The sequence below is a fragment of the Ictalurus punctatus genome, chromosome 5 (assembly GCF_001660625.3).
Source record: "Ictalurus punctatus breed USDA103 chromosome 5, Coco_2.0, whole genome shotgun sequence".
Lineage (NCBI taxonomy): Eukaryota > Metazoa > Chordata > Actinopteri > Siluriformes > Ictaluridae > Ictalurus > Ictalurus punctatus.
The window spans coordinates 11,725,369-11,752,409 of NC_030420.2; the positions used below are offsets into that span (position 1 = coordinate 11,725,369).

Below are 27,041 nucleotides of genomic sequence, written 5' to 3' on the forward strand. Positions count from 1 at the left end.
TGTAACAGGATGGCCTATGATGTGTAATTCCTTACATAGTAGTTTATATAAAGGTGCAAGGTGTTGCACAGGATAGCATTTGTGGAAGTTCTCTGCATGTTCCACAAAACATGCCTATAGCTGGATTGGCTTCTCTAAATTGCTCGTAGGTATGAATGTGTGGTACCCTGAAATTGGGTCTTTTTAAGATGTCTGTACATTTTATACAGCATCTAGTTTACACGATAATTTACATATACATTTAATTTGGTTGTTTTCCTTTTCTACTGTCCTTAAAGACAGTTGTATTCATTATAGCCTAAAATACAAGTACAATAACATACAAATAGTATTCCTCAGAAAAACAATAATACACAAATAATACAAAAATGTATACTCACCAGCCACTTTATTAGGAACACCTGTATACTCACTCATGCAATTATCCAATCATGTGGCAGCAGCACAATGCATAAAATCATGCAGATACAGGTCAAGACCTTCAGTTAATGTTCACCTCAAACATCAACGTGAGGGAAAATGTGATCTCAGTGTCTTTAGCCATGGTGCGATTGTTGGTGGCAGACAGGCTGGTTTGAATCTTTCAGCTGATCTCCTGGGATTTTCATGGACAACTATAGTTTACAGAGAATGGTGCAATCAATCAATAAATAAATAAATAACACTACAACATGGCAAGCAGAAACACAACACATTGAAGCTTAAGGCAAATTGTCTATTCCACTCCTGTCAGCCAAGAACAGGAATCTGAGATGGTGTTTTACTCTGTGTAATCACCTGACCTTTTGCAGTAAACAACTCTGAAGCTAATCAAATATTGTTAGTAAACCAAAATGATTGGAGACCACCCACTCTATAGAATGCAAAATCGGAATAACATTCCATAGTAAATAAGGTCTACAGAAAATAATTAATCTTAATTTGTTCAACTTTAATGTATTTTACAAGGAAGCAAAGTTGTGGAAATTTAGACACAATATTCAGGATTATATATTATTTTATGTTACGATAAAAGTTTATATTGCAGTGTTTGTTGTCATCGTCGTCCCCCCTGCTCCGTTTATGCCATTAAAAAAAAATTAATTTGTGCTGCTTCGGTTTTTAAATATATTAAAAGAATATTTATAGGATATTAGAATAGATAATAGAATATTTATCATTGTGAGGTCACTCATCCCCCCCCCCCCCCCCACATGCTCCAAATTCACCCCAAATACTCTCCTTTGTTTGTTCTTCGTTTGCGCCCAGACACATGGAGACCTCCTGCGGGAGGAAATTCACACAAAGGAAATTCTGTGGAGGTGATTCCCAGGTCACTGTCAATCCACTCACAACCTCTTTTGGAGTTGGTGCACCTGCACATGTCCATTCTGTCAGCGAATGTGTCATTGCATTAACACTTTGTCTCTGACAGCATTTGTACCATTGGGACACTTGAAATCTCATCCCCTGCCAGAACACCTTGATATAAGAAGATATGACCAGACATGCCATTTGGTCTCAGTAGTTTCCTCACTACTGAGCCAGTTGCATCAAAACTCACAGTGGAGTTAGTAGACGTCTTTGATAATGACTTGTACATATACATTTGTGTTTGACTCCAGTGGTGACAGAAAAACTTGTCCAGTCCAATGTCTTTAATTCTACCACTGTGAGGTGCACTATATTTTAACATATGCAGTGACAAAATAGGATCCTTGTCACCAAATTCAAAGTAATTTCTCTCTTGCTTTGCTTTGAACGGGGTGGCCAAATTAGGCAGATGGTTCTCTTGTTTGCCCTAAAACGGTTGAGAACTGCTGTGTGTGTACGTGTCCTGTCGCAAAATGCGGTGAAAACTCCCACATGACGTTAATAATGTGATTACGGTGTTTACATGTCTGTAATACACGTCGATAATGCCACTAAAACAGGAGTACTGCATGTCTTAATTCGATTTGTGTTTACTTCGAGTATGACTTTAATCGGATTAAGGTAATAAAAAATTGCTGTTTACATGGTAGTTCCTTAATCAAGAGTATTGTCTTAATCTGGTTAATATTGGATTATTGTTGTCCATGTAAATGTACTGACTGTGGCTGACGGATAGACTTTGGCTCTTTTAAAGGCAAATGTGTAGGGGCTTTTCATTTCTTGCCAAATGTGATGATTTATCACATGCGTCCAGATGCCAGTCTTCAAAATTGTGTATTCCCTTTTTTGCATTTTAGAGAACTTGTTTTTGTATTTAACCATTTCAGGCATAAATTCTACCCATTTCTGAAATGGAACTTCAGCATCAAAAGTCCAGTAATCTTTTGGTTGGGGGAAAGGGACCCTGGCTCAAAATCAGTGTCATCACTACTGCCACTTGTTTCATGATCACTTTCATAAATAAACCCTAAAGCAGTCCAGATTTTGTGTATGTTCGATTTAACAAAAGTATATTGTGCTTTTGCAGTGATCTTCTTTTCTAGCTGCTCACTAAGCTCCATCCAGATGCTCTGATTAGAAGTAGCTATGTTGCCATTTTGGACTATGGCCTCTTTTGATGAACAGAGGACTGTGAAAATGGAATCCCTGTCGACTGCTGGTTTCTTGGGCATCTGGGATAAGCAAAACATAATTACCCACTGAAATAATCCCGACTCAAAAAATGTCATGTACAGTATAAACTTGTTTTTATGCATCACTGTATTTACTTGAAAATAATGATAATGTAATATAGTAATCATATATAAGGATAATATATCTTATATTTGGACCAATATGGTAATGTTGACCCCTAGATGCACAATGTATTCAAAAAACTAACATGGGTCACATGTGCAGCTGTAATTAGCATTTCGTAGCTACATTAGTCGTATTAGTATTAGCAATGAGTTTTCTGTTCAATAAACATTGACAGTCTGAGCTCTCTTGAATGTTGTACCATTATTCTTGAAATTATTGAATAATACAATTGAATAATAGTGTAACTGACAGTGTTAAAACATTGTACTTACACTGACCAGAATTTTGATTTAGTAACTATATCGACTTTTCCTATACTAACTCTACACTCATTTCCACAAGAGCATCTTGAACAGAAGTGTCACTTACACCTAGTGGTGGCAGTGACGTGTAGCAGAGGATACTCCTTGTAAATATATGAAAATTTCAATCAGGAGAGACCGGTGAATGAAGTAAAGATAATTGTTTATTGAACAAATGATGAGATGATTAGTCTTGACAAAGTCTTCGGCAATTCGACGCTGAAAGTGTGCTCACACCGAGGAGATTTGCGTCTATGGGGGGGTTATGGGGTAATTACCTATAAATATTATTTTAATATCTAAAAAACCGAAGCAGCACAATCGAATTTTTTACGGCACAAACTGAGCACAAACGATTGGGATTATTTTGCCGACGTTTTGCTGGGGGGCAATTTCACGCAGGTGAATATACGCGTGGTATATTAAAACAACTATTTCCAACTTTGTATACAATTTCTTTAAACAAATGCTGTTAATACTAATCGATAATATCATAATATACGATCATTTGTTTCCCCCAACTAGTGTACTTAAATGCACGCACATATTTTGGTCATTATTATCTCAGTTTACGAAACGAGAACAACGCAGCATTCTACATGGAACGTTAAACGCAGACGCGAAACGTTTCGGATCTATTTTGAAGTGACACCCATTGGAAAATGATGTCCCCTGCTAGTTCGCCTTGCAAAATATTTACGTTTCAGGACACCAAGTGCTCCCCTGACCCCGTGTTCGAGGTAAAACCTGAATGTTTACACCCGTCTCCAGTTCCGATAGTAGTGGATAATGGATCTTTTCAAACGCGAGCCGGTTGGGCTTGCAAAGGAGAAGAATTTGCACTTCCGGGGCTGCTGTTTAAATCAGTGGCGGCGAGAAGCAGAGGAGCAGCACGGAGTGAAACGCAGGTCGGCAATGACATCCCGAATCTCGAGCCGCTCCGGTGGCTGCTTAAGAGTCAGTTCGACCGCAATGTAGTTGTTAACTTTGAGATCCAAGAGCTCATGTTGGATTATATCTTTGTTCACCTCGGCATTGGAACGGAGGTAAGACACGAGCTCGTTTATAGGTGTACACCAAGTACATCAGAACTGTTTATATATCTCGTGCAAAAATTTCACTTCACCTCCCTTATTACTACAACACAGTGCAACATTAGCTGGGTGAATGAAAATCCTCTAAGACTCAACTGTTCTAAATATCTCTGTTTTCTGTGACCAGGGTCATGTGGAACATCCACTGGTTTTCACTGAGGCTCCTTGCAACCCGCTTCACTGCCGGCAGATGATGTCTGAACTGCTTTTTGAGTGTTATGGAGTTCCTCGGGTGGCATATGGTGTTGACAGCCTGTTCAGTTTCTACTACAACAGCGCACAATGTGGTCTCGATAAACCTCGCACTGGCTTGGTGTTGTCTTCTGGATATCACTGTTCACATGTGTTGCCCTTCATCAATGGCAGGTGCAGAGCTTTGGGTTGTCTTCTGTTTCCCTCAGTACTTTACATTGCCTAACGTGATCAAAGTCTTTTTAGCATAAAGTATATACCAATATAAACAGCATAAAGTGGATACCAAGTGTATGTTATATTTATTATGTTAGGACATAGCTTCTATGATAGAAATATCTGAAAGCATTTATTGCTGTACCTGTTGGACAGCTTGCTTTATACCCCCTGTTGAATAGGCAATGGTCTCTCAGGAGCTGGATTTGAAGTATTTGGAATTACATATACTACTACTTCTTTTTTTCTTTTTTTTGGAAAAAAAAGATGCTAACATTTACATGCCACAAATACCAAGTGCTCATGTTATAGTGAGGGAGATAGAAAATCAGTAGAGAAATTGACAATTGACAGTAGAGAAAAGACAGGAAGATATGACAACAAGAAAAATAAAGAAGGGAAAAAATAGAAAAGAAATGAAAAAAATTCATTTTGATTACAGGTGTTAGTGTGTATGTAATTAATGATGGGCACATATTGTAGTTGATGGTTCAGGGTGGATGTAGCTATGTTTGTGTGTGCGCACGTGCATGCAAGAGCATCTATGTATGGGCAATCATAGGGTAACTGCATGAGATGAAGGAAAAAGAAAGAAATATATATATTTATTATTTAAAAAAATAAATAAAAAATTTCTAATGGACTGCCCCACACCGCAAGGCCCCAGTGAGACAGGCTCCACGAGGAGTAGGTCACAAAAAGACGCTGTCAGGCCCTGGGCACGACCATCATCCCCACCCCGACCGGTTGACTCCATCCCAGACAGGCCACCATCCGCACGTCACGCTTACCCTATTCTTTTGTGTTTTTCCCTTCCTTTTTTTCCCTTCCATCAAAGATACAATGTCAGGCCAAGAGATTTGCTTAATGTACCTTAAGGCATCAATCAATGTACATATTTTTTTAAAGGGGGAATATATATACACATATATACAGTGAGGGAAAAAAGTATTTGATCCCCTGCTGATTTTGTACGTTTGCCCACTGACAAAGAAATGATCAGTCTATAACTTTAATGGTAGTTGTATTTGAACAGTGAGAGACAGAATAACAGCAAAAAAATCCAGAAAAACGCATGTCAAAAATGTTATAAATTGATTTGCATTTTAATGAGGGAAATAAGTATTTGTCCGTGTCTTTTGGGTCATTGTCATGCTGGAATATCCATCCACGAACCATTTTCAATGCCCTGGCTGAGGGAAGGAGGTTCTCACCCAAGATTTGATGGTACATGGCCCCGTCCATCGTTCCTTTGATGCGGTGAAGTTTTCCTGTCCCCTTAGCAGAAAAAAACCCCCAAAGCATAATGTTTCCACCTCCATGTTTGACGGTGAGGATGGTGTTCCAGGGGTCATAGGCAGCATTCCTCCTCCTCCAAACACGGCGAGTTGAGTTGATGCCAAAGAGCTCCATTTTGGTCTCATCTGACCTCAACACTTTCACCCAGTTGTCCTCTGAATCATTCAGATGTTCATTGGCAGACGGGCATGTATATGTGCTTTCTTGAGCAGCGGACCTTGCGCGCGCTGCAGGATTTCAGTCCTTCACGGCATAGTGTGTTACCAATTGTTTTCTTGGTGACTATGGTCCCAGCTGCCTTGAGATCACTGACAAGATCCTCCCGTGTAGTTCTGGGCTGATTCCTCACTGTTCTCATGATCAATGCAACTCCACGAGGTGAGATTTTGCATGGAGCCCCAGGCCGAGGGAGATTGACAGTTCTTTTGTGTTTCTTCCATTTGCGAATAATCGCATCAACTGTTGTCACCTTCTCACCAAGCTGCTTGGCAATGGTCTTGTAGCCCATTCCAGACTTGTGTAGGTCTACAATCTTGTCCCTGACATCCTTGGAGAGCTCTTTGGTCTTGGCCATGGTGGAGAGTTTGGAATCTGATTGATTGATTGCTTCTGTGGACAGGTGTCTTTTATACAGGTAACAAACTGATATTAGGAGCACTCCCTTTAACAGTGTGCTCCTAATCTCAGCTCGTTACCTGTATAAAAGACACCTGGGAGCCAGAAATCTTTCTGATTGAGAGGGGGTCAAATACTTTTTTCCCTCATTAAAATGCAAATTAATTTATAAAATTTTTGACATGCGTTTTTCTGGATTTTTTTTGTTGTTATTCTGTCTTTCACTGTTCAAATACAACTACCATTAAAATTATAGACTGATCATTTGTCAGTGGGCAAACGTACAAAATCAGCAGGGGATCAAATACTTTTTTCCCTCACTGTACATACATACATACACACAGTGTGTTTCCACCGCAGGGACCAGGGTCTAAATTAAGTTCCAGGTAAAATATTTAGCCTTTGTAAAGTCCCTACTCTCGAGGTGGTAGTTTTTCAAAAGCCAGCAACTTTGGGGGGTGGGACTTTGGCGCTGAACATGCTGATTGGTTGAGTGCATGCAGCCTTTTTTTTTTTTCTTTCCTTTTCAACCACCATTTTTAAAAGTCTGTTGTGGTGCGTACAGTAACAGCTGTTTATTACGATTCGAATCAACACATTGATTGAATGAACACATTTCTTAAAAAATACAACCAATGGACCGATGATGAGGTTCATGCCTTATTAAGTATTTATGCTGAGGACGAAATACAGCGTGAACTGCGACCGGCAATGAAAAAGTATTCTTAAAAATATCAAGTCGGTTAAGCGAGCTGGGCATTGTTCACACAGGAAAACAGTCCAAAGAAAAGCTCGTGTGTACGTTCGTCTCAGTCATCTCAGCAATAGCTAATAAAATTCTTTATTCTAATATTTTGAGATACTGGATTTTTTATTTCCATGGGCTGTAAACCTTAATCATCAAGATTAAAAGAAAAAAGTCTTGAAATATTTCACTTTGTTTAATGAATCTAGAATATATGGAAGTTCCACTTTTTTAATTAAATTACGGAAAAAAATTTACTTTTCCACGATATTCTAATTTTTTGAGATGCACCTGTACATGTATGCGTACATACATACTTACGTATATAATATATATATATATATATATATATATATATATATATATATATATATATATATATATATATATATATATATATATATATATATATATATATATATGCATATGCATATATACAGCATCTCACAAAAGTGAGTACACCCCTCACATTTTCGTAAATATTTCATTATATCTGACAACACTGAAGAAATGACACTGCTACAATGTAAAGTAGTGAGTGTACATCTTGTGTATCAGTGTAAATTTGCTGTCCTATCAAAATAATTCAACACACAGTCATTAATGTGTAAACCGCTGGCAACAAAAATGAGTACACCCCTAAGTGAAAATGTCCAAATTGGGCCCAATTAGCCATTTTCCCTCCCTGGTGTCATGTGACTTGTTAGTGTTACAAGGTCTCAGGTGTGAATGGGGAGCAGGTGTGTTAAATTTGGTGTCATCGCTCTCACACTCCCTCATACTGGAAGTTCAACATGGCACCTTATGGCAAAGAACTCTCTGAGGATCTGAAAAAAAGAATTGTTGCTCTACATAAAGATGGCCTAGGCTATAAGAAGATTGCCAAGACCCTGACACTGAGCTGCAGCACGGTGGCCAAGACCATACAGCGGTTTAACAGGACAGGTTCCACTCAGAACAGCCCTCGCCATGGTCGACCAAAGAAGTTGAGTGCATGTGCTCAGCGTCATATCCAGAAGTTGTCTTTGGGAAATAGACGTATGAGTGCTGCCAGCATTGCTGCAAAGATTGAAGGGGTGGGGGGTCAGCCTGTCAGTGCTCAGACCATACGCCGCACACTGCATCAAATTGGTCTGCATGGCTGTTGTCCCAGAAGGAAGCCTCTTCTAAAGATGATGCACAAGAAAGCCCACACACAGTTTGCTGAAGACAAGCAGACTAAGGACATGGATTACTGGAACCATGTGCTGTGGTCTGATGAGCCCAAGATAAACTTATTTGGTTCAGATGGCGGTTCAAGAGTGCAAAGTGTGTGTTTTGCCTACAGTCAAGCATGGTGGTGGGAGTGTCATGGTCTGGGGCTGCATGTGTGCTACCAGCACTTGGGAGCTACAGTTCATTGAGGGAACCATGAATGCCCCTCCCTTCGGAGACTGGGCCGCAGGGCAGTATTCCAGCATGATAATGACCCCAAACACCTCTCCAAGATGACCACTGCCTTGCTAAAGAAGCAGAGGGTGAAGCTGATGGACTGGCCAAGCATGTCTCCAGACCTAAACCCTATTGGGCATCTGTGGGGCATCCTCAAACGGAAGGTGGAGGAGCACAAGGTCTCTAACATCCACCAGCTCTGTGATGTTTTCATGGAGGAGTGGAAGAGGACTCCAGTGGCAACCTGTGAAGCTCTGGTGAACTCCATGCCCAAGAGGGTTAAGGCAGCGCTGGAAAATAATGGTGGCCACACAAAATATTGACACTTTGGGGCCCAGTTTGGACATTTTCACTTAGGGGTGTACTCACTTTTGTTGCCAGCGGCTTAGACATTAATGGCTGTGTGTTGAGTTCTTTTGAGGGGACAGCAAATTTACACTGTTATACAAGCTGTACACTCACTACTTTACGTTGTAGCAAAGAGTCATTTCTTCAGTGTTGTCACGTTAAAAGATATAATCAAATATTTACAAAAATGTGAGGGGTGTACTCACTTTTGTGAGATACTGTATAATTAATATATATATATATATATATATATATATATATATATATAATGTATATGTTAGGGATATGTTAGGGATATGTTAGGGATATACGTGGCATCAATCTGTATTCATTTTAAGTTTCAAATGGTTTAGGAAGGGTTTCCAGTTTTCCTCGAACTGCGGCATACAACTTTTATGGAGAGCTGTGATTTTTGCCATGGATATGTATTCTACTATTAGATTATTCCACGGATTTATATTGAGGAGACGCTTTGACTTGCAGTTTTGAAGAATTGTTTTCTTGGCGATGGTTAAAGAAATCAGCAAACTGCCCTTGTATTTGGTTGGTATGTTGATCAGTGTAAGGTCTCCAAGCAGACATATGGATGGGGATTGGGGGATTTCGCAGCTCAGGATAGCCAAAAGTTTTTGTATGCCTGACAACCAAAATTTTTTACAATTTTTTTTTTTACAAAACCAAATTGCATGCAAGTAATTATCTGTGTTGCCTATGGTACATTGTGAATAGATGTAAGTGTCGACTAATCCTATTTTGTATTTTTTATATTGAGTGATAGGTGTTCTGTGAATGATTTGTATTGGATAAGCTGTAAGTTAGTGTTTGTTGTCATTGTGAATATATTTTTACAGATGTCTGTACAGAAAGCGAATGTGGGAGGGGTTGAAAGGTCATGGTTCCATTTGAGTTTTGGGACATATATAGAGCTATCTGTATTGACTAGTAGATTATATAATTCGGAAATAAAAAAATTTCTTATCTTTAAATTGGATTATGTCCTCTAATTTCTTTCGGGGATTTAAGTGTATTATCTGTAATGTTAATTTTAATAATTGACTTAATTATATTGTATATATTGTATATTGTATATATTGAGAAAAAAAAAAAGCTGGCTCACAAAATTTGTATTTTTGGGCCATATCTTTGAATGACATTAAGTGATTATTATGGAAGAGATCATGATGTGTAATTCCTTTCTGTTCCCATGTGTGGTAGTAAATAGGAGTCTTGTGAAGGTGGAAGTCTGGATTGTGCCAGATGGGGGTATATTTACTTGGTGTTAGAGTAGAATTGGTGATTCTCACAGCTTTCTACCAGTCTGTCAGAGTTGTAGAGATAGCTGTTTTTAAAGCAGGTGTGGTTCTTGAGCAAAGTGTTGAGAATGGCAAATCTGCAAGTTTTTTACAGTTTGTTCCAGTTGTATCCATGAGATTTTATTATTGCTTTGATGAAGCCATTTCACTAAATATTGCAGTTGATTTACAAGATAATAATAATTAAAAAATTGGTGCTTCTAAACCTCCTTGAGATTTATTTTTCTGTAACGTAGAATATTTAATTTTTGCTTTTATTCCTACAGTAAAAATGGGAGATTTGAAGAGTTAAGCAATTGAAACCATTTTTCTGTAGGCAAGAACAGGAGCATTGAGAAGAATTAAGAAATCTGAGGGAGAATTTTCATTTTGATAGTTGCTATTCGTCTTATTAATGATAGAGGAAGATTTATCCAGCGTCTAAGGTCATTATATATTGTTTTAAGCAGTGGCGTGTAGTTAAGTGAGACCAATTCTGACAGCCTGGAGGAGATACTGATGCCTAAGTCTTTAATATTTCCCACACGGATTGGAAGAAGTGAATCCTGAGCTGCAGAATCCCAAGCCTCATTAGAGAGCAGAAGTTATTGCTGTTGTGAGCAGTTCTATAAATATGGCAGACAGTGAAGGGGAGATTATATATACGGCTTCATAGGTCGTGACTTAAGCAGTTATGTGGTAGCATTGTTTTCTAATTATTATTATTATTATTATTATTATTATTATTATTATTGCTGCTTCAATACTGATACTAGTATTTGGTCTGTCTAATACTGTAGGTTACTAATTTTGTTGTATTCCTTATTGTTATTAGTAGTAGTAGTAGTGGTAGTAGTAGTAGTAGTAGTAGATTGTTTATTACTGTGCTTGTGTATACAGATTGGATGCTGTTAACTGTAAGCGAATAAATGTCGGAGGAAGCCATGCTGCAGCGTATATGCAGAGACTTCTCCAGCTGAAATACCCTGCTCACCAGGCAACCATCACACCCAGCCGTATGGAGGAGCTACTGCATCATCACTGCTATGTCGCTGTGGATTACCAGCAGGGTAAAGCTTACATACCCATCATTCCAATTACGGTTGTCACAATACCATAAACATATCTTACGATACTATACCAGCTGAAGTATCACAATACCAAGTAGTATCATGGTGCCATGCAATATTGTGTTAATTTATAATTCACATCTACAAAATGATCCAAATTTACAGAAATACATAGATATAAATGAAAACAGACAAACTAGATTTTCCTCTGAATACGTTATTAATGACAATGAATGGCTATTGGAAAATCTCAAGAACAATCATACAGTTGGCAAACAACTAATTCAGTGTGCCACATATTTAATCTATCGTTCCCTAGAGCAATAAAATCATTCAAATGTAAGTTGTCCTCAGAGTGAATTTGGAAATGAACTCCAAAAAAATCATAACATTGGGAACGTTCGCTCGATTACTAGCAAACTAGCAAAATGTTTCATAATGAAATTCCAGGACTTTCAAGGAATTTTAAAGCACTTTTTTTGTTTGTTTTCAGGCACTAGACAAGATATGCCATTCAAAAAAAATTATTTCTTTTTTAAATTCCAAAAATAAATAAATAAAATAATAATAATAAACAACCAATATATTTTCTGTTTCTGTTGTCAGACGACGGAACGAGTATGATATAGTGACTGAAACACTGCGCATTAAGGCTGCATGTTAACCAGCCGTCACTTGCCAGCCATTTCCAAGTTGCTGCTTTGCACTGCTAAAATCCTGATTTTATAACCACGACGTTGTCTGACAAAGTCATCACACACATGAGTTAAACACAACGGCTGTGCTGTGATTTCGGCTATATTTACATGTGAAATGATCAGTCAGAAAGTTAGAAGTGAATGAATGTGCTGCTCCTCTCTGCCACTCACTGAACAGAGCAGCCACAGAGAGAAGTGTGTCTGCGACAGGAAAGCAGAGCTGTCTCTGTCAGAATTAGTGAGTGAATAGTGGCAGGGGGGGAGGGGGTGCAGTAGGAAGTCATATTTTAATTGAAAGTATTGTATTCATCTTCTTCGAAAATAAACACTTTAAAGTTATTTAGCGATTTCGTATGTATTTACTTTTTATAATTCAAGCACTTTTAAGCACCACTGGATAGAAAATGGCTATTTTCAAGGTTTTCCAGTACTTAAATTTCAAAAAGCCAAATTCAAGCACTTAGCAGTTAGCATAAGGTTAGCTTGCTTGGTAGCAAACAGGAAATCTTTAAGATTAAGAATTTAGGTTAAATGAAATGTCACTAACCTCTGTGTACTGTATTCTGCAAAAAGCAGTGGGATGTGTCACTTTAGCGAAAATAGTATTAATTGCTGCACATATAACATTACTTACGGCACTACCGTATTGACGATACTATTGTTTAAAAAATATATTGAAGCTTTAGTATCGTGATACTACCATAGTACCGGTATACTGTGCATCCCTACTTCCAATGCATTAAACATTAACATTAGCAACACTGACCTGAGACTATGTGTCATAGAAATCATTGTTGATGAATGAAATTTTCTCTGTCACGCATCACAAATTTTTGGTGTTTTTGGTGAATTTAGCAGTGTAAATGAAGTCCACAACTGAACATTTGCCCTGGCGTAAAAAGCCTTTCCTCTTAAAAGAAACATTGTTCTGGAAATTTCCCAATACAGAGCTGGAGAAGTGGCGTAGTGCTGAGTTTTACGAGTCTGAGGTTCACCGCATGCAGCTGCCGTTCTCGGGGAAGGTAGCAGGGATGTACGCTAGCGTGGAGGAGAGGCAGGAGAAACGAGTGCAGCAGCTTCGCAGGCTTGAGGAGATGAGCAATCGGCACAGAGAAGAGAGACTGCAGCAAGATCAGAAGAGACTGCACACATTGCTTATGGTGCAGGTACACATTACGCACACATGCTGAGTCCTGCAGAGAAATGGCCAGAAATAAAGGCCCTGTTGTGTTCTCACAGTGCCACACATCCCTTTTCTGCTTTCTCTATGTAGGAGCTGTTGGAGGAGGGCGCAGTAGAGCAGTTTCACAGACGACTGATGGAGCTGAACATGGACTCAGCTGAGGAACTACAGTCTTACATCCACAAGCTCAGTCTGAGTGTGGAGCAGCACAGACTAGCTAGAGCAGAGGTATATATGTATGTGGTCTGTGAGAGAAGCCTGAACTAGACATTGAAGTGATGCATTTCATGATGTAGAAAGTTTTACTACAATTAAAGATGTCCAAAATAGGCAACAGGTAGGACTGGTACCTCACATCTCTGGAGTTTAGAGTTAGACATTTTAATGATTAATGACATTTTTATGCATTTTGCTTTGTTATAATAATATTAGTAATAGTAATAATATTTAATATTAGACTATGGTCTGTCTGAATGCTCGATTCTGATTGGCTCGAAGGTATAATGCAAAGGTAGTTCCAGTCAGTTTAATCACCCTTCCAAATTAATGCACTGTCTATAAACAACTGTAACCACAGCAACATACCGTTACAGTTGCATACAGTAGTTACACTCACAGCTTCATTATTAGTAGAGATGCGACACAGATGCAGGTAATTTACACACACACAATATCTCTCTCTCTAATAACTATTTATTATAATTCATTCAAATAAATATCATCATCTTGCACAACTTTATTTCTGTGTATAATTTAGAATGGGCAGAATTCTAGTTCTAGCGACCTGTATATAAAATAACTAACAAAAATTAACCATTATTTTTATCCTTTGAGTCAAATTTTGCATTTGAACATAAATTACAGCTTTTACTTGTCAATTCTGGTGACCATGGGAAGCAAGATAATCCACCGCTTGTTGTGCATTAAAATCATGTAATGCACATCTAGCTGTGGATTATCCTTTACATAATATAAACATAATATTTTGTGTTTATCAATGCAAATATTTTATTTCAGTAATATATTTATTTTAATAATATAACATTATTACAATATTATCACAACAAGCTTCATTCAAACACATTTATTAAGGTCCAGGATATTTGTATACAATTCGTTTAGGTGTAGTGTCTGTTTAAGGTGTGTTTTAAATAAATTCACTACATGGTGATGTGATTGTATTTGGCATAGTACTTCCCAAAGCATTTGCCTGCTACAGTACGCCATTGGCTACTAAAACATAGATGCATTATCATAATGGGCATGGACACTGTTTTAGATCCCATGCAACATCTTTGGCTTTTTGAATGACTGTTGTGATTAACCCCTTAAACACCCAGGGTCGATCTGTGGGCAGTGTTACTTTTACTGATAAAGTTTTTTTTTTTTTAATGATAAAAAGAAAACAATAAATAAATGAAAATAAACCCTTGTGACATTTCCCCTCAATGAATAGAAATGAGTGAAAAATGTCAAATGGTTGATTAGGCATTGTTGGTCTCCACTTGTTCATTCAGTGTAAATAAATGTAAATGATTATGGATGTAGGAGTGTGTATTTTGAAATGTGAGTTCAGAACTTTGTATCTTTGCATAGTAAATTTAAGGCTAAATACTCTAGCTCTCTTTTTGAATTGGGAAAGTCTGTGCTGTGTAATGATCCAGATCTGATTAATAGATAAGTGTATGTGGTTGTTTTTGTCCTGTGTTCTTAGATTGCAGAGTTGGAACAGTTGGAGCAGACTGTGGATGAAGGTGACATGGAGATTGATGTAAATAAAGAGAGCTGTGAACCTGAAAAAGCTGATAATATACAGGTGATGTAATATTATTTCTTTATACAGCATTATGAAATAACCAAAGACTTGGTTATTTCATAATGCTGTACAAAGACAAAGTCTTTCTAGTTCATTTCCAAAATTTCCTTCTTATTATTAATTATCATTAATTATGCTTGAACTAGTTTGGGTTATTTTTACTCCCTCCTCATGTTTGGTCTGCAGCCAGCATTTAACATGGCAGAGTACCACCAGCTGTTTGTGGGAACCGAGAGATTGCGGTCACCAGAGGTCCTGTTTCGTCCTTATCTGATTGGTGAAGAGCAGATGGGTCTTACTGAGGCGCTACAGTTTGTACTAGAACAGTGAGCTCATTTCTTACATTTCAGACCGAGCATCAGGTTGATCAACTTCAAATACTCAAAGATTAGTCTAAAGTGGTTATCACATCATTCACTCCTTGTTATTTTTAGTAATGTTTGACAGTTGTACATCACAAAATGTTATTTAGTGTTTGAATGTTTACCCTTATTAGATGTAAATTAATATACATATCATTTACAGTGAGAAGAGTTTCTTTTAAAAATCATCTGGCCACCAGAGAGCATTGTTTCTCACTAGGAATCTATTCTCTTTCACCTTTGTAAACCCAGTCAAGTTATTGGTGACTTATTCACTAATCATTAAAGTTATAAACAAAATCACATACATTCATTCTCTTCTCACCGTTTGCCACTTTGTGATTTTTCTATCCAAGCTAAAATATTTAATTAGAGGATTAAATTAAATATTGGAAGTTTGTTTTAATCACACAGCTCTATTTTTAGTTTTATCTTTGCCTTATGAGATGAGGTTTAAAAATTTAGGTTCTTCTTATTTTCCGATTCTGATTAAATGAAATATGATTTGTTTACTGAATTTGGTTGGTAATTTTGTTGAATTGTTGCTTAGAATTGTGTGCCAAACTATCTTTGATATAAAATAATGATTGCAAAGCCTAAGTGTATGTATGTAGTGGGCTTTGTTGCTCAGAAGAGCACTGTATTTGTGTTGTGCAGGTACTCTCCAGAACTGCAGGCAATGCTGGCTGAAAATGTTTATCTGACTGGAGGAAACCTCCTTTACCCTGGAGTTAAAGAGAGAGTTGAAAGAGAACTGCTTGCTATTAGGCCCTTCCAGTCACAGATTAAGGTAACAGTGAGATACACTGTGCTTAGTAGTAGGGTTTTTATTTGCAGTAGCAAAAAGTGTTTAGAAGAGATAAAATGTAACGGAGGGGGAAAAAAACATTATTTAGTTAAAGCTGAGCTTTTGGCAGCAGCACAACTGAAAAAAAAATCATGCAGATACAGGTCAACGGCTTCAAATGGCCAGATTGGTTCAAGCTGCCAGGAAGGATATAGTAAGGATATAGAAGATGTTTTCTTATCATGTCAGTAATGAAAGACCATTTTTGTACATGTCTGTATGGATGTTCAGCTCTCCAGATATGTCAGTTAATCAATAGTAAATGTCTTTCACTAGAGCTGTAGACAGTTTATTATGGTGTGCAGTTTAATATGAAAATGTAATGTACATGCAGTGTATTATTTTTGTAACAAGCTTATAAATTCAAACATTTCTGCAGATTTGAGTTAAATGTCAGTTCAGTGCATGTTTTCTCATTTATTCATTGAATCTGTCGTTCCACTGACATACGCTAAGGTCTTTGTGGTAAAATTCTCTTGTTGTCTTGTGTTGGCACTTCTGAGTTCCTGTGGTTCATTCTCTCACGTTTTCCACTGTTCTAACATGTGCCAGTATCTACCATGTAAATATCCATGAATGCGCCAACATTCTTATAATTGGCAAAATGTTTTCAAAATGGCAACATAATTTATATACTAAATTCATCTTAACTTAGTAATTAACAATATTGGCATCAGACAATTTACACAGCGCTCCCTAAAGAATTGCGGTGACATTAAGATTTATACAGCATGGAGAACAACAAATTTTTTTTTGTCTTTCCCAGGTCTCACTGGCATCTCAGCCGTCTCTGGATGCCTGGTTTGGGGCGCGGGAGTGGGCTTTAAGAAATGTGGCTGGATCTCATGGCTGGATCAGCCGCCAGGACTATGAAGAGAAGGGAGGAGAGTACCTCAGTGAGCACTGCTCATCCAACATCTTCATCCCCATGTGGATCAGCAAACCAATAGCACGCAGTAATGAACTGTCATTTTCACTCTCAGAGCATGCTCAGGATGTTAGCGCTTCAACTACAAGCTTGAACACTGATGTGGCCTGTGACCCAAACAGTGAAACTTCAGGGGTTACAGTGTTACAGTAGATTGCTTGCATGTCCTCTCATATTCCCTGTTCAGAAGTTGCCCCATAAAAATGCATTTATAACTCTCTGAAGTGCAAACACAACGACAGTGATTGTATTACGCTCAGACTATGTCTGGTCAGACAAATCACCATTATTTGCATTTTGTCTGGAGCACTGGATACTGAGATAGTGTAGTTTTAGAACAATATAATCCCATTTTTTGTTTTCATTTTAATGCTGCTTCTTTCTGCAGCCCTACTGTACAGTGCATATAACTTAATCATCCAAATGAGCTTTTTCTTAGATTTTCTGGAAAAGGACAAAAATACTGCTTAACAGGTTTTTCCTAACAAAGAGAAAGCACTGAAAATAAATAAACATGTATTTTTGTAAATTTAGTGAATGCATAGTGAAAGTACGTTCAGTTTTCAATAAAGTAGGTTTTGAACTGATACCAGTTTGTGGAAATCCTCCTTCAATTTCTGTGGCTGTTTGTTATTCATTCTAACCTTATTGACACACTTGCTGATTTATGAAGACACATGGCGACATGTCTAAGCAAAGCTATGAGCTGTGATAACTGCTTTATCATTGTAGTTCTTTTGCCTAGTGACCCTGTTGCAAATCTATCTCTTGTCATTGAGCATCCTTACTGAGATAGTGTGTTAGTTTGAGGTAAGCATTATCTGTAACTTTGAAAAGAGGAAATTACAGCACAAAATAGGCAATAAAAGTTTAGCAAGTCCTGTTTTCTTCTGGGAATTTAGTACACCACAGGTAAAATAACAGGAACAGATCTGCTTAATATTTTTAGTTTGGGAGTCTGATTAGATAAACTAATGACTGTAAGCTTGACTTTTTGTTTTTAGAAATATTTATTAACTTTTTTAAAAAATTATTTTAAATAAGACATTTTATTACTACTGAGCTAAACAGCATAATTAATTACTGCATTTAAACAAATTAAATGAACAAACAAATAACGGGTGAATTCAAATACACTATATGGCCAAATGTTTGTGGACACCTGGCCATCACACTCGTACATCTTGTACATCCCATTTCAGATTCCCTCCTTTGCTGTTGTAATAAGCTCCTCTCTTTTGGGAAGGCTATTCCTCTAGGGTTTGTGCTCATTCAGCCACAATAGCATTAGCGATGTCAGGCGCTGATGTCGGGCGAGAAGGCCTGGCACGCAGTCAGCATTCCAGTTCATCCCAAAAGTGTTCAGTGGGGTTGAGGTCAGGGCTCTGTGCAGGCCACTTGAGTTCTTTAACTCCATACTTGATAGAGCATGTCTTCATGAGCTCACTTTGTGCCCAGGGGCATTGTCATGCTGGAACAGGATTGGGCCCCTTATAGTGAAGGGAAACTGTAATGCTGCAGCATACAAAGACATCCTGTACAACTGTGTGCTTCCAACTGTGTGGCAACAGTTTGAGGATGACCTACATATGGGTTTGATGGTCAGGTGTTGACATACTTATGGCTATATAGTTTATCTGAGCTGGTGTATGAAGGTGTACAAATATATTGCAATATCCATCCCTGCCAACCTGACACAAATGTCAAGAATCATAAAAGTAGACAGATAAATCAGATAAAACAATTGACTTGCAAACCCATATATATTGTTATCTGCTATAATTGTACACTTAGAAGCTATATGTGCATTTTTATATGAAAAACTATGCAAAACAACAAAACATATTTGTGTTTTTTTCTGAAAGAACTCATCAGACCTTATCTGAACTCAGATGTTGTCAGCATGCAAAAAACATCTGTTTCATGTATTTTTATCTGTTAGAGTCTTAAGACTGGAAGCTCTATTCTCTAAGCCTAACAATAGACAATTAGTCCAGAGGAGAAATTTATGCAAAAATTCTAGTAATCTAAAAGTGGTCTAAATGAAAAACAGTTGAATTCCAAACTTATATGCATTGTTATCTGTTACAATCTCATGTTTAAAAGCTGGATGTGCTCTAGTTTCTGTAACCCTAACCCTAAAAGTAGCCAATTATCCTACAGGTGTAATGCATTAAATCATCATCATCATCCACAAAAAGAATTCAATTTCACACCTATTTGTGTTGTGAGCTTCTAGAATTTTCCGTTTGGGAGATGTACATCCTCTAGTTTTCACAACCCCAACCCTAATGCTAGTGCTTAAGCCAGCTTAATACATCCAATAATGATTGGGAAGTGGTACAAGCTCAACTCTAAGCCTAGCACTCATGCCTATAGATGTGATGTATGCAAAAATTTGCTGAAAATCATAAAAGTAGGTTACATGAAAACCATTTGGCTTCCAAACATTTTTGCATTGTCATCTGCTAGAATCTTATGTTTGGAAGCTGTACATGCTCTGGTTTCTGTAAACCTAACCCTAGCCCTTAATCCTAAAGGTGTAATACATGTTGAAACTGTTAAAGGTCAAAAAAGTGATCTATGCAAAATGGGATTCCACACCTGTTTACATTGGTATGTACTAGAATCTTACATTTGGAAGCAGAAGTGTCTGGTTTATGTAACCCAATCCTAAACCTAGCCCATGAGCCTGTATGTTTAATACATTCAAACATGGTTATAAATCATAAAAATAGTGTACACAAAAAACAACTGGCTTTTGAACCTCTTTGTATTGTTATCTGCTGAAATCTGAAATTTGGAGGCTATCTGTTCTCTGGTTTCCTATCATGATTTTTAATCATTTTTGAATGTATTACTGCTGTACAGTAGGCCTAGGGCTGGAGTGTCCAAAGTCCGACCCCAGGGCCAAATGCACACAGATCCCACAAAGACATGTTAATTGCCTTAAGGCTTCTCTCTTAAAATGGATAATAGGTGGCCCGTTGGCCACCTTCTTGCAGTTTTTCCTTTTACCTGATGATGGCAGCAGACTATGTTAACACAGTTATCTAATAGAGCCTTTTTTCTCTGATTACGCCTGCAAGTTAATTTACTGAATGATGTTTAGTCATGGCTACAGACAAAAAGTAAAAAGTCAGAAGGGGAGATTTTAAATAAGCTGGAAACAAGAATACTTTTTTATTCAAGAGGCATAGCAAAAGCATGTGTCTCATATGTCAAGAAACTGTTGCAGTAATTAAGGAATTTAATCTCACCAGGCATTATCAAACAAATTCTAGGCAATGTAAAAAACAACTCAGAGGATGAGAGGGCAGAAAAATAAGTAGTTATATAGTTTGTTTGGTTTTTTTTTGCATAATTCATAAATAGTATTTTGGTGACTGACCCTTAGGCATTTTGATGTGTGGTCTAATCTGGTCCGCTTTGAAAAACTTTTGGATACCCCTGCCCTAGGGGATAGGTTTGGGGATAGGGTTAAGGAAACAAAAGCAAGTACAGCTTCCAACTTAAGATTCTCGTTTTGTGTTACTACTTTTATTATTGTCACATTTTGTGTATGTATTACACCTGCAGACCAGATTAGGGTTAGAGTTACAGGAACCAGAGAATATACAGCCTTTATTCTAGCAGATTACCTTCATTCTAGCAGATAACAATGCAAATAGGTATGATACCCACTAGTTGCATATGTAACTGTGGTTAACTGACAGGTGTGCTGTTTAAACACCTGTATACCATCTCGTGGGCATGCGCACTCATACTGAAACCTTAACACAAGGAGACTATATGACATAGTATTTGCTATAACATATAGTACCAACAATAGCTTTCCCTGAAAGCTTCTCACTTTGTTCTCACTGGGTCATCCATGGTTTTGAGTGACAGGGAACCTTGGTGGGTAACCATTGTTCACAGAATTCACATTTAGAAATGTAACTAGCATACTAGCAGTGCTTTCTTTTGTCAGTCTCTTGCTACGCAACATTGGAATACTGTACATTACCTAAAGACTGGATCGCTAAGAACAGTTTACACTCAAGTCTATCATTAAACAGATGGAAATTTCAGTTTGATGTGATGTACTTACAGTTAAAACTCTAATGATGCTCATATGCAAGTTTCTGTTAACACAATTAGAAATATTTGACTCTATAATAAACAGTATAAGAAAAATTGTGTATGTTTTCCCTTCTGAGTCTGGTTCCTCTAAAGGTTTCTTCCTCATGTCATGTCAGGGAGTTTTTCCTTGCCATTTTCACCTGTGGCTTGCTCATTAGGGATAAATTTAAAATTGGAATTTAAATGTTATAGCCAGATTTCTGTAAAACTTCTTTGTGACTGTCCTTTATATATATATATATATATATATATATATATATATATATATATATATATATATATATATATATATATATATATATATACATATATATATACATATATATATATATATATATATATATATATATATATATATATATATATATATACATATATATATATATATATATATATATATATATATATATATATATATATATATATATATATATATATATATATATATATATATATATAAACACTATATAAATAAAATTGAATTGAATGACCTTAGGGTTCAGACACAAGTTCATTCTGGAACCAGCTGGTCAGTATTGCATGCAGTGCATGCTTTTTATCAAAGCCAGCAGTTCTCCCTCCCTTTTGCTGAGGTGATATACAGGATTAGGGCTACCTACATTGATGCACATTTCAGCTCTGAAGTGTATCATGGCATGAACAAAGGACATTTCTGGGGACCTCAAGAAAAGAGTTCTTGATACTCATCAGGCTGGAAAAGTTTACAAAACCATTTCTAAAGAGTTTGGACTCCACCAATCCACAGTCAGACAGATTGTGTGCAAATGGAGGAAATTCAAGACCATTATTATCCTCCCCAGGAGTGGTCTACCAACAAAGATCACTCCAAGAGCAAGATTTGTAGTCACAAAGGAACCCAGGGTAACTTCTAAGCAACTAAAGGCCTCTCTTACATTGGCTAATGTTAATGTTCATGAGTTCACCATCAGGAGAACACTGAACAACAATGGTGTGCACGGAAGGGTTGCAAGGAGAAAGTCACTGCTCCCCTAAAAGAACACTTCTGTCTGTCTGCATTTGTTAAAAAGCACATGGACAAGCCAGAAGGTTAATGGAAAATGTTTTTTGGACAGATAGAATTTTTGGTTTAAATGAGAAGCGTTATGTTTGGAGAAAGGAAAACACTGCATTCCAGCATAAGAACCTTATCCCATCTTTGGAACATGGTGGTGGTAGTATCATGGTTTGGGCCTGTTTCGCTGCATCTGGGACAGGATGACTTGCCATCATTGATGGAACAATGAATTCTGAAGAATACCAACGAATTCTACAGGAAAATGACAGGACATCTGTCCATGAACTGAATCTCAAGAGAAAGTGAGTCATGCAGCAAGACAATGACCCTAAGCACACAAGTTACTCTATCAAAGAATGATTAAAGAAGAATAAAGTTAATGTTTTGCAATGGATAAGTCAAAGTCCTGACCTTATTTCAGTAGAAATGTAGTGGAAAGACCTGAAGCAAGCAGTTCATTAAGGAAACTTCATAGACTTTAATCTGTTCTGTACTAAGGAATGGGCTAAAATTCCTTCAAGCCAATGTGCAGGACTGATCAACAGTTACCGAAAACTTTTAGCTGCAGTTATTGCTGCACAAGGAGGTCACACCAGATACTGAAAGCATAGGTTCACATACTTTTGGCACTCACAGATATGTAATATTGGATCATTTTCCTCAATAAATAAATGACCAAGTATAATTTTTTTGTGTCATTTGTTTAATTAGGTTCTCTTTGTCTACTTTAGGACTTGTGTGAAAATCTGATTATGTTTTAGGTCATTTATGCAGATATGTAGAAAATTCCAAAGGGTTCACAAACTTTCAAGCACCACTGTATCTACAAAAAGTTGAAAAGCTTCATTGGTGGACTGTCTCTGTCTCTCACTCACTCTCTCCTTTTTTTCTGCCAGCCCTATCTCTCTCCCTTTTTTCCTCATTCTCCACCCTCTTTCTTGATCAGTCTGTTTGTTTCCCTTTCACCTCTTTCTCTCTCTCTCTTCTCCTTCCCTACCTTTATCTCCTGCAACATTTTTTCCTCCTGTCTCCTTTCGTTGAACATTGCAACTATGCTCCGAACCATCTATGATCATGCCAGGAAACACCCTGGAGTAAGTTTTTATTACTCTTTTTGCTTGTCTTTAACAGAAATGTGATATCACATTTATTGTGCATTTTTTTATAAAAACTTTGTTTTTATAAGGGAACAACAGGCATACTTTATGAAATAAGGTTTTTTTTAATTGACCACAGATAATACAATCAAAATTAACCTAATATTGCATAATATATACATTTGTGTGTCATATTATATTCATAAGATATCATTTATATCAAGTGTTGGTAGACTCTTAGTATAATTGTATCCTAAAAATTTTAATACTAACCCATTCTCTCTTGCGCTCTGTTTCAGCTCATCCCACAGTTTTTTTTCATAACCCTGGGAATTGGAGGGGCTGCACTTTATCTTGTTCGTCTAGCCAAGGGACCCCATGTTACGTAAGGACCACTCAGTGCATTTTATTCATATGTTTCTTGTTTAATTCTAATGGTCATGTATTTAATTTCAATCAATAAAATATAATTAAATGCATAAGCAGAATTTGGAAATAGGAAATGGTTAATATCTCATGCGTATGAGGTGCTTTTGTCTATAAATACTAGATATCAGATATCATAGAAATATCTGCTGTTATTTAAAACTTTGCTAATGCCTCATTTGTCCTATGGTGGTATTGGTGTTAAATGACTGCTTTCCCCACATCATTAGATGGAACAAATCCAACAACCCCGAACCATGGAATCAGCTCAGCCCTACCTATCAGTATAAGGTGTGTGTGACAAGTATGAACTTCCTTTTAATCATTATTTTTGTTTAGAGGCTAAATTAACATACATAATATAAACCTTAGTCTTTTCAGTGTCTTAATTAATTAATTGATTAATTAATTAATAATAATAATAATAATAATAATAATAATAATAATAATAATAATAATAATAATAATAATAATAATAATAGCAACAACAATAATAGTTCCTTATCCTTTAATGGTTCATTATTTGTTAACTTATTTTCTTTTGAATATAGCAAAAGGTGTTTGGAGTTGCATTTAAAGCTTTCTTCACTGTCCATTTCCTTAGTTTTTTGCTGTAAACACAGACTACAAGAACCTGAAAAAGGAAGGGCCTAACTTTTAAAACGCCAAAGATGCCGATACACCACCTTGAAGATATTCCACCTTATTGATTTACACAGTTAAATTTAAAATTAAACTGAAATGATATAAAGTCACAGAAAACATTTATTTGTACTCTTGATAACTAAAGTGAACTAGCAATTGTTTTTATTGTTCAACTGTGTTTATTGCTCTAGTGTGAATGCTCTGCATAGCAAATGGATTGATTTCTGCGTTCAGCCAGTAAGCACATTCTGTTTGATATTTGTGTTGAGTTGCTAAGCTGTAAATGCATGTAGGTATAACAAATGTAAACTGATTTCTTCTGAGGAATTTAAAATAAATATGTCATAATGGTATGCAGTAAAAAAAAATCATCATAAATTGCAGTACATTTCATTCATTTGCTTCCAAAACACAAGAAATTAATGTTTCTCTGTAATTTTTGCAAGTGTTTTTCCTTCCTCAGTAACCCAATATTTAAAATAATATGACCAAATTCTAATTACTGTAATGATAGACTTAGATATTGTTTTACACTCTGAATTGAAATATATTCTCTTTAATGGTAAATTAAACTCTGATCAACAATAAATATATCCTGCATGTCACAAAAAAATGAAAGTAAAGTTATTTTCTTAAATATCAAGCTCACATTAGGCTTACATGGCTGTCTAAACAGAAAGGATTAGAACATATAGATTAATGTTGATTGCTGATTGACTAAGAGAGGAAATAATTGTGACCATGCAATGTGGTTTGTACTATAATGCCAATATTCCACAAAGGTTATACAATGAGGAATATTGTATACTAGCAGTATATATATTTAGTATTTTTTGTACATATCTAAGAAATATTTATTGTCTGGATTTCGACTGTTATAAGTGCCACACTAATAAAAAAAAAATGTATAATATGTACCCTATATGTTTAACATAATGCGTCTTTATTGGTCAACATGGGGGTGGGACATCTAAAGGAAGGATCAGACGCCAGGCTACCGTCTGTCTGTGCCTTTCATGTTTGAATAACACTCAACTTGTGTGATGATGGATGCGTGGAATTTTCTCCTCATTAATGGTGATTAGATGAGAACCAGGACAAAGGGGCAGCTGGACGTATTGATGTTACAGTGTAAACCTGACTGAGTGCTTATTTCAAAGCTCACCATTCATGCTGCCATTGCATAAGTGCACAATTATACATGTGAAGCAGCACTGTAGCATTGACCTGAAGTAGCACTGGCTTACAGTCAAGCATTCATTTAGGAATTTAGCTAGTTGCAGCATTTGTTTGAAATAAAGGCTATTCAAACTTGCTGTTAGAAAAAAATAAAAAGGCTGACTCTCTTAATGTTGAGTAACATTATTACATGCACAAAGTCACAACCTAGTTTGAGATGCAATTATGCTGAAATGTTATATAATGTATAAATATCCTTCCCTAATGATACATTTCCTTACAAAATATAAGAAGGGAAAATCATGCATGTTCTTATTTTGTTTTTTAGAGTGGGCTATGTGGTTTTCTCTGAATGTTTTTGGTGCTCACTGCAAATGCATTTATTGGGTATACTTCATCTATTCATCAAATTGCTTCATTATGGTGGGCTGGCAGTTGCACACACAGCAGAAACATTTCCAGAAAAAAACACGAAAATCAGTAAACTTCCTGTGTTTAAATCCTATTTGCAGAATTCAAAGTAAACACAACTAAAAGATCGTACAGTATGATTCAGAAAGTGGCCTCCTTGGGTTTGCACTGTAAACACATAGGTCATGAGAAAGTGAGAGAGAAAGGAGTGCAGCAAGAACCAGATGTTTATTTTTTCATTGATTGAGTTGGGACTTTGACTACTGCTTGACCATGTGCAAAAATAGCTTTCTTTTAAACGAGTTCACACATATGCCACGTTCACATTAACATACACTTCATTAAAGCTACATTTTGCATTTCTCCATCCCCTATTACAAGTTCTCTATTATATATTTATATCTTATTTATTCTCTCTGCCCTCAAGAACAGGAAATAGCCTCAAGACAGACAGGAAATTTGCAGTTTTCAATGTTTATAGAGAAGCCTCCCTCAGACTGATCCTGTGTTTCAGAAAATACATTTTTCAATGTTTTCTTATATTGGAGCAACCAATATGACACAGTCTCCCACATTAATCGACTAATAAGATTTGTTGCCTGATATTGACCTTGAAGTGAATTATTTGTGTGTAAATAGCAGGTGAAAATAATTTAGGCTTTGATATGATGCATTGTGCTATATGTGCAGGATGCTACAGCCCTGGAGGAAGAGATCAAAAGCTTCCAGAAGTGTCTGGATTTGGTAAAAGCTTTGAGCAAATAAATAAATAAAATAATAATAATAATAATAATATTAATAATAATAATAATAATCAGTTTCTTAAACATAAGTTTGTTTTCTGTGAACATAAGTGTGTTATCAAAAAGGTGGTGGGATTTTTTTTATAGACAGAAAGCCTGAAGAAAGAACGTTTTAATATTGGAACAAGTTGAATGTACTACTGTCTAACATCAAAGGCACTACTGTTTG

General features: G+C 36.6%; 2 protein-coding genes across 2 annotated transcripts; both read left to right on the forward strand.

The window, feature by feature from the left end:
• Positions 1-3,506: 3,506 nt before the first annotated feature.
• Positions 3,507-17,737, forward strand: actr5 (actin related protein 5). Its single transcript, XM_017467357.3, has 9 exons — positions 3,507-4,060; positions 4,236-4,474; positions 11,147-11,316; positions 12,963-13,180; positions 13,288-13,425; positions 14,912-15,013; positions 15,200-15,339; positions 16,033-16,165; positions 16,989-17,737. The coding sequence occupies exons 1-9, from the start codon at positions 3,677-3,679 to the stop codon at positions 17,301-17,303; spliced, it is 1,839 nt and encodes a 612-aa protein (XP_017322846.1). The 5' UTR covers positions 3,507-3,676; the 3' UTR covers positions 17,304-17,737.
• Positions 17,738-23,229: 5,492 nt separating this feature from the next.
• Positions 23,230-25,401, forward strand: ndufa4l2a (NDUFA4 mitochondrial complex associated like 2a). The gene is made up of 4 exons (XM_017467393.3): positions 23,230-23,405; positions 23,708-23,793; positions 24,065-24,125; positions 24,439-25,401. Exons 1-4 carry the CDS (start codon positions 23,364-23,366, stop codon positions 24,493-24,495), a joined length of 246 nt encoding a protein of 81 aa, XP_017322882.1. The 5' UTR covers positions 23,230-23,363; the 3' UTR covers positions 24,496-25,401.
• The last annotated feature ends 1,640 nt before the right edge of the window (positions 25,402-27,041 follow it).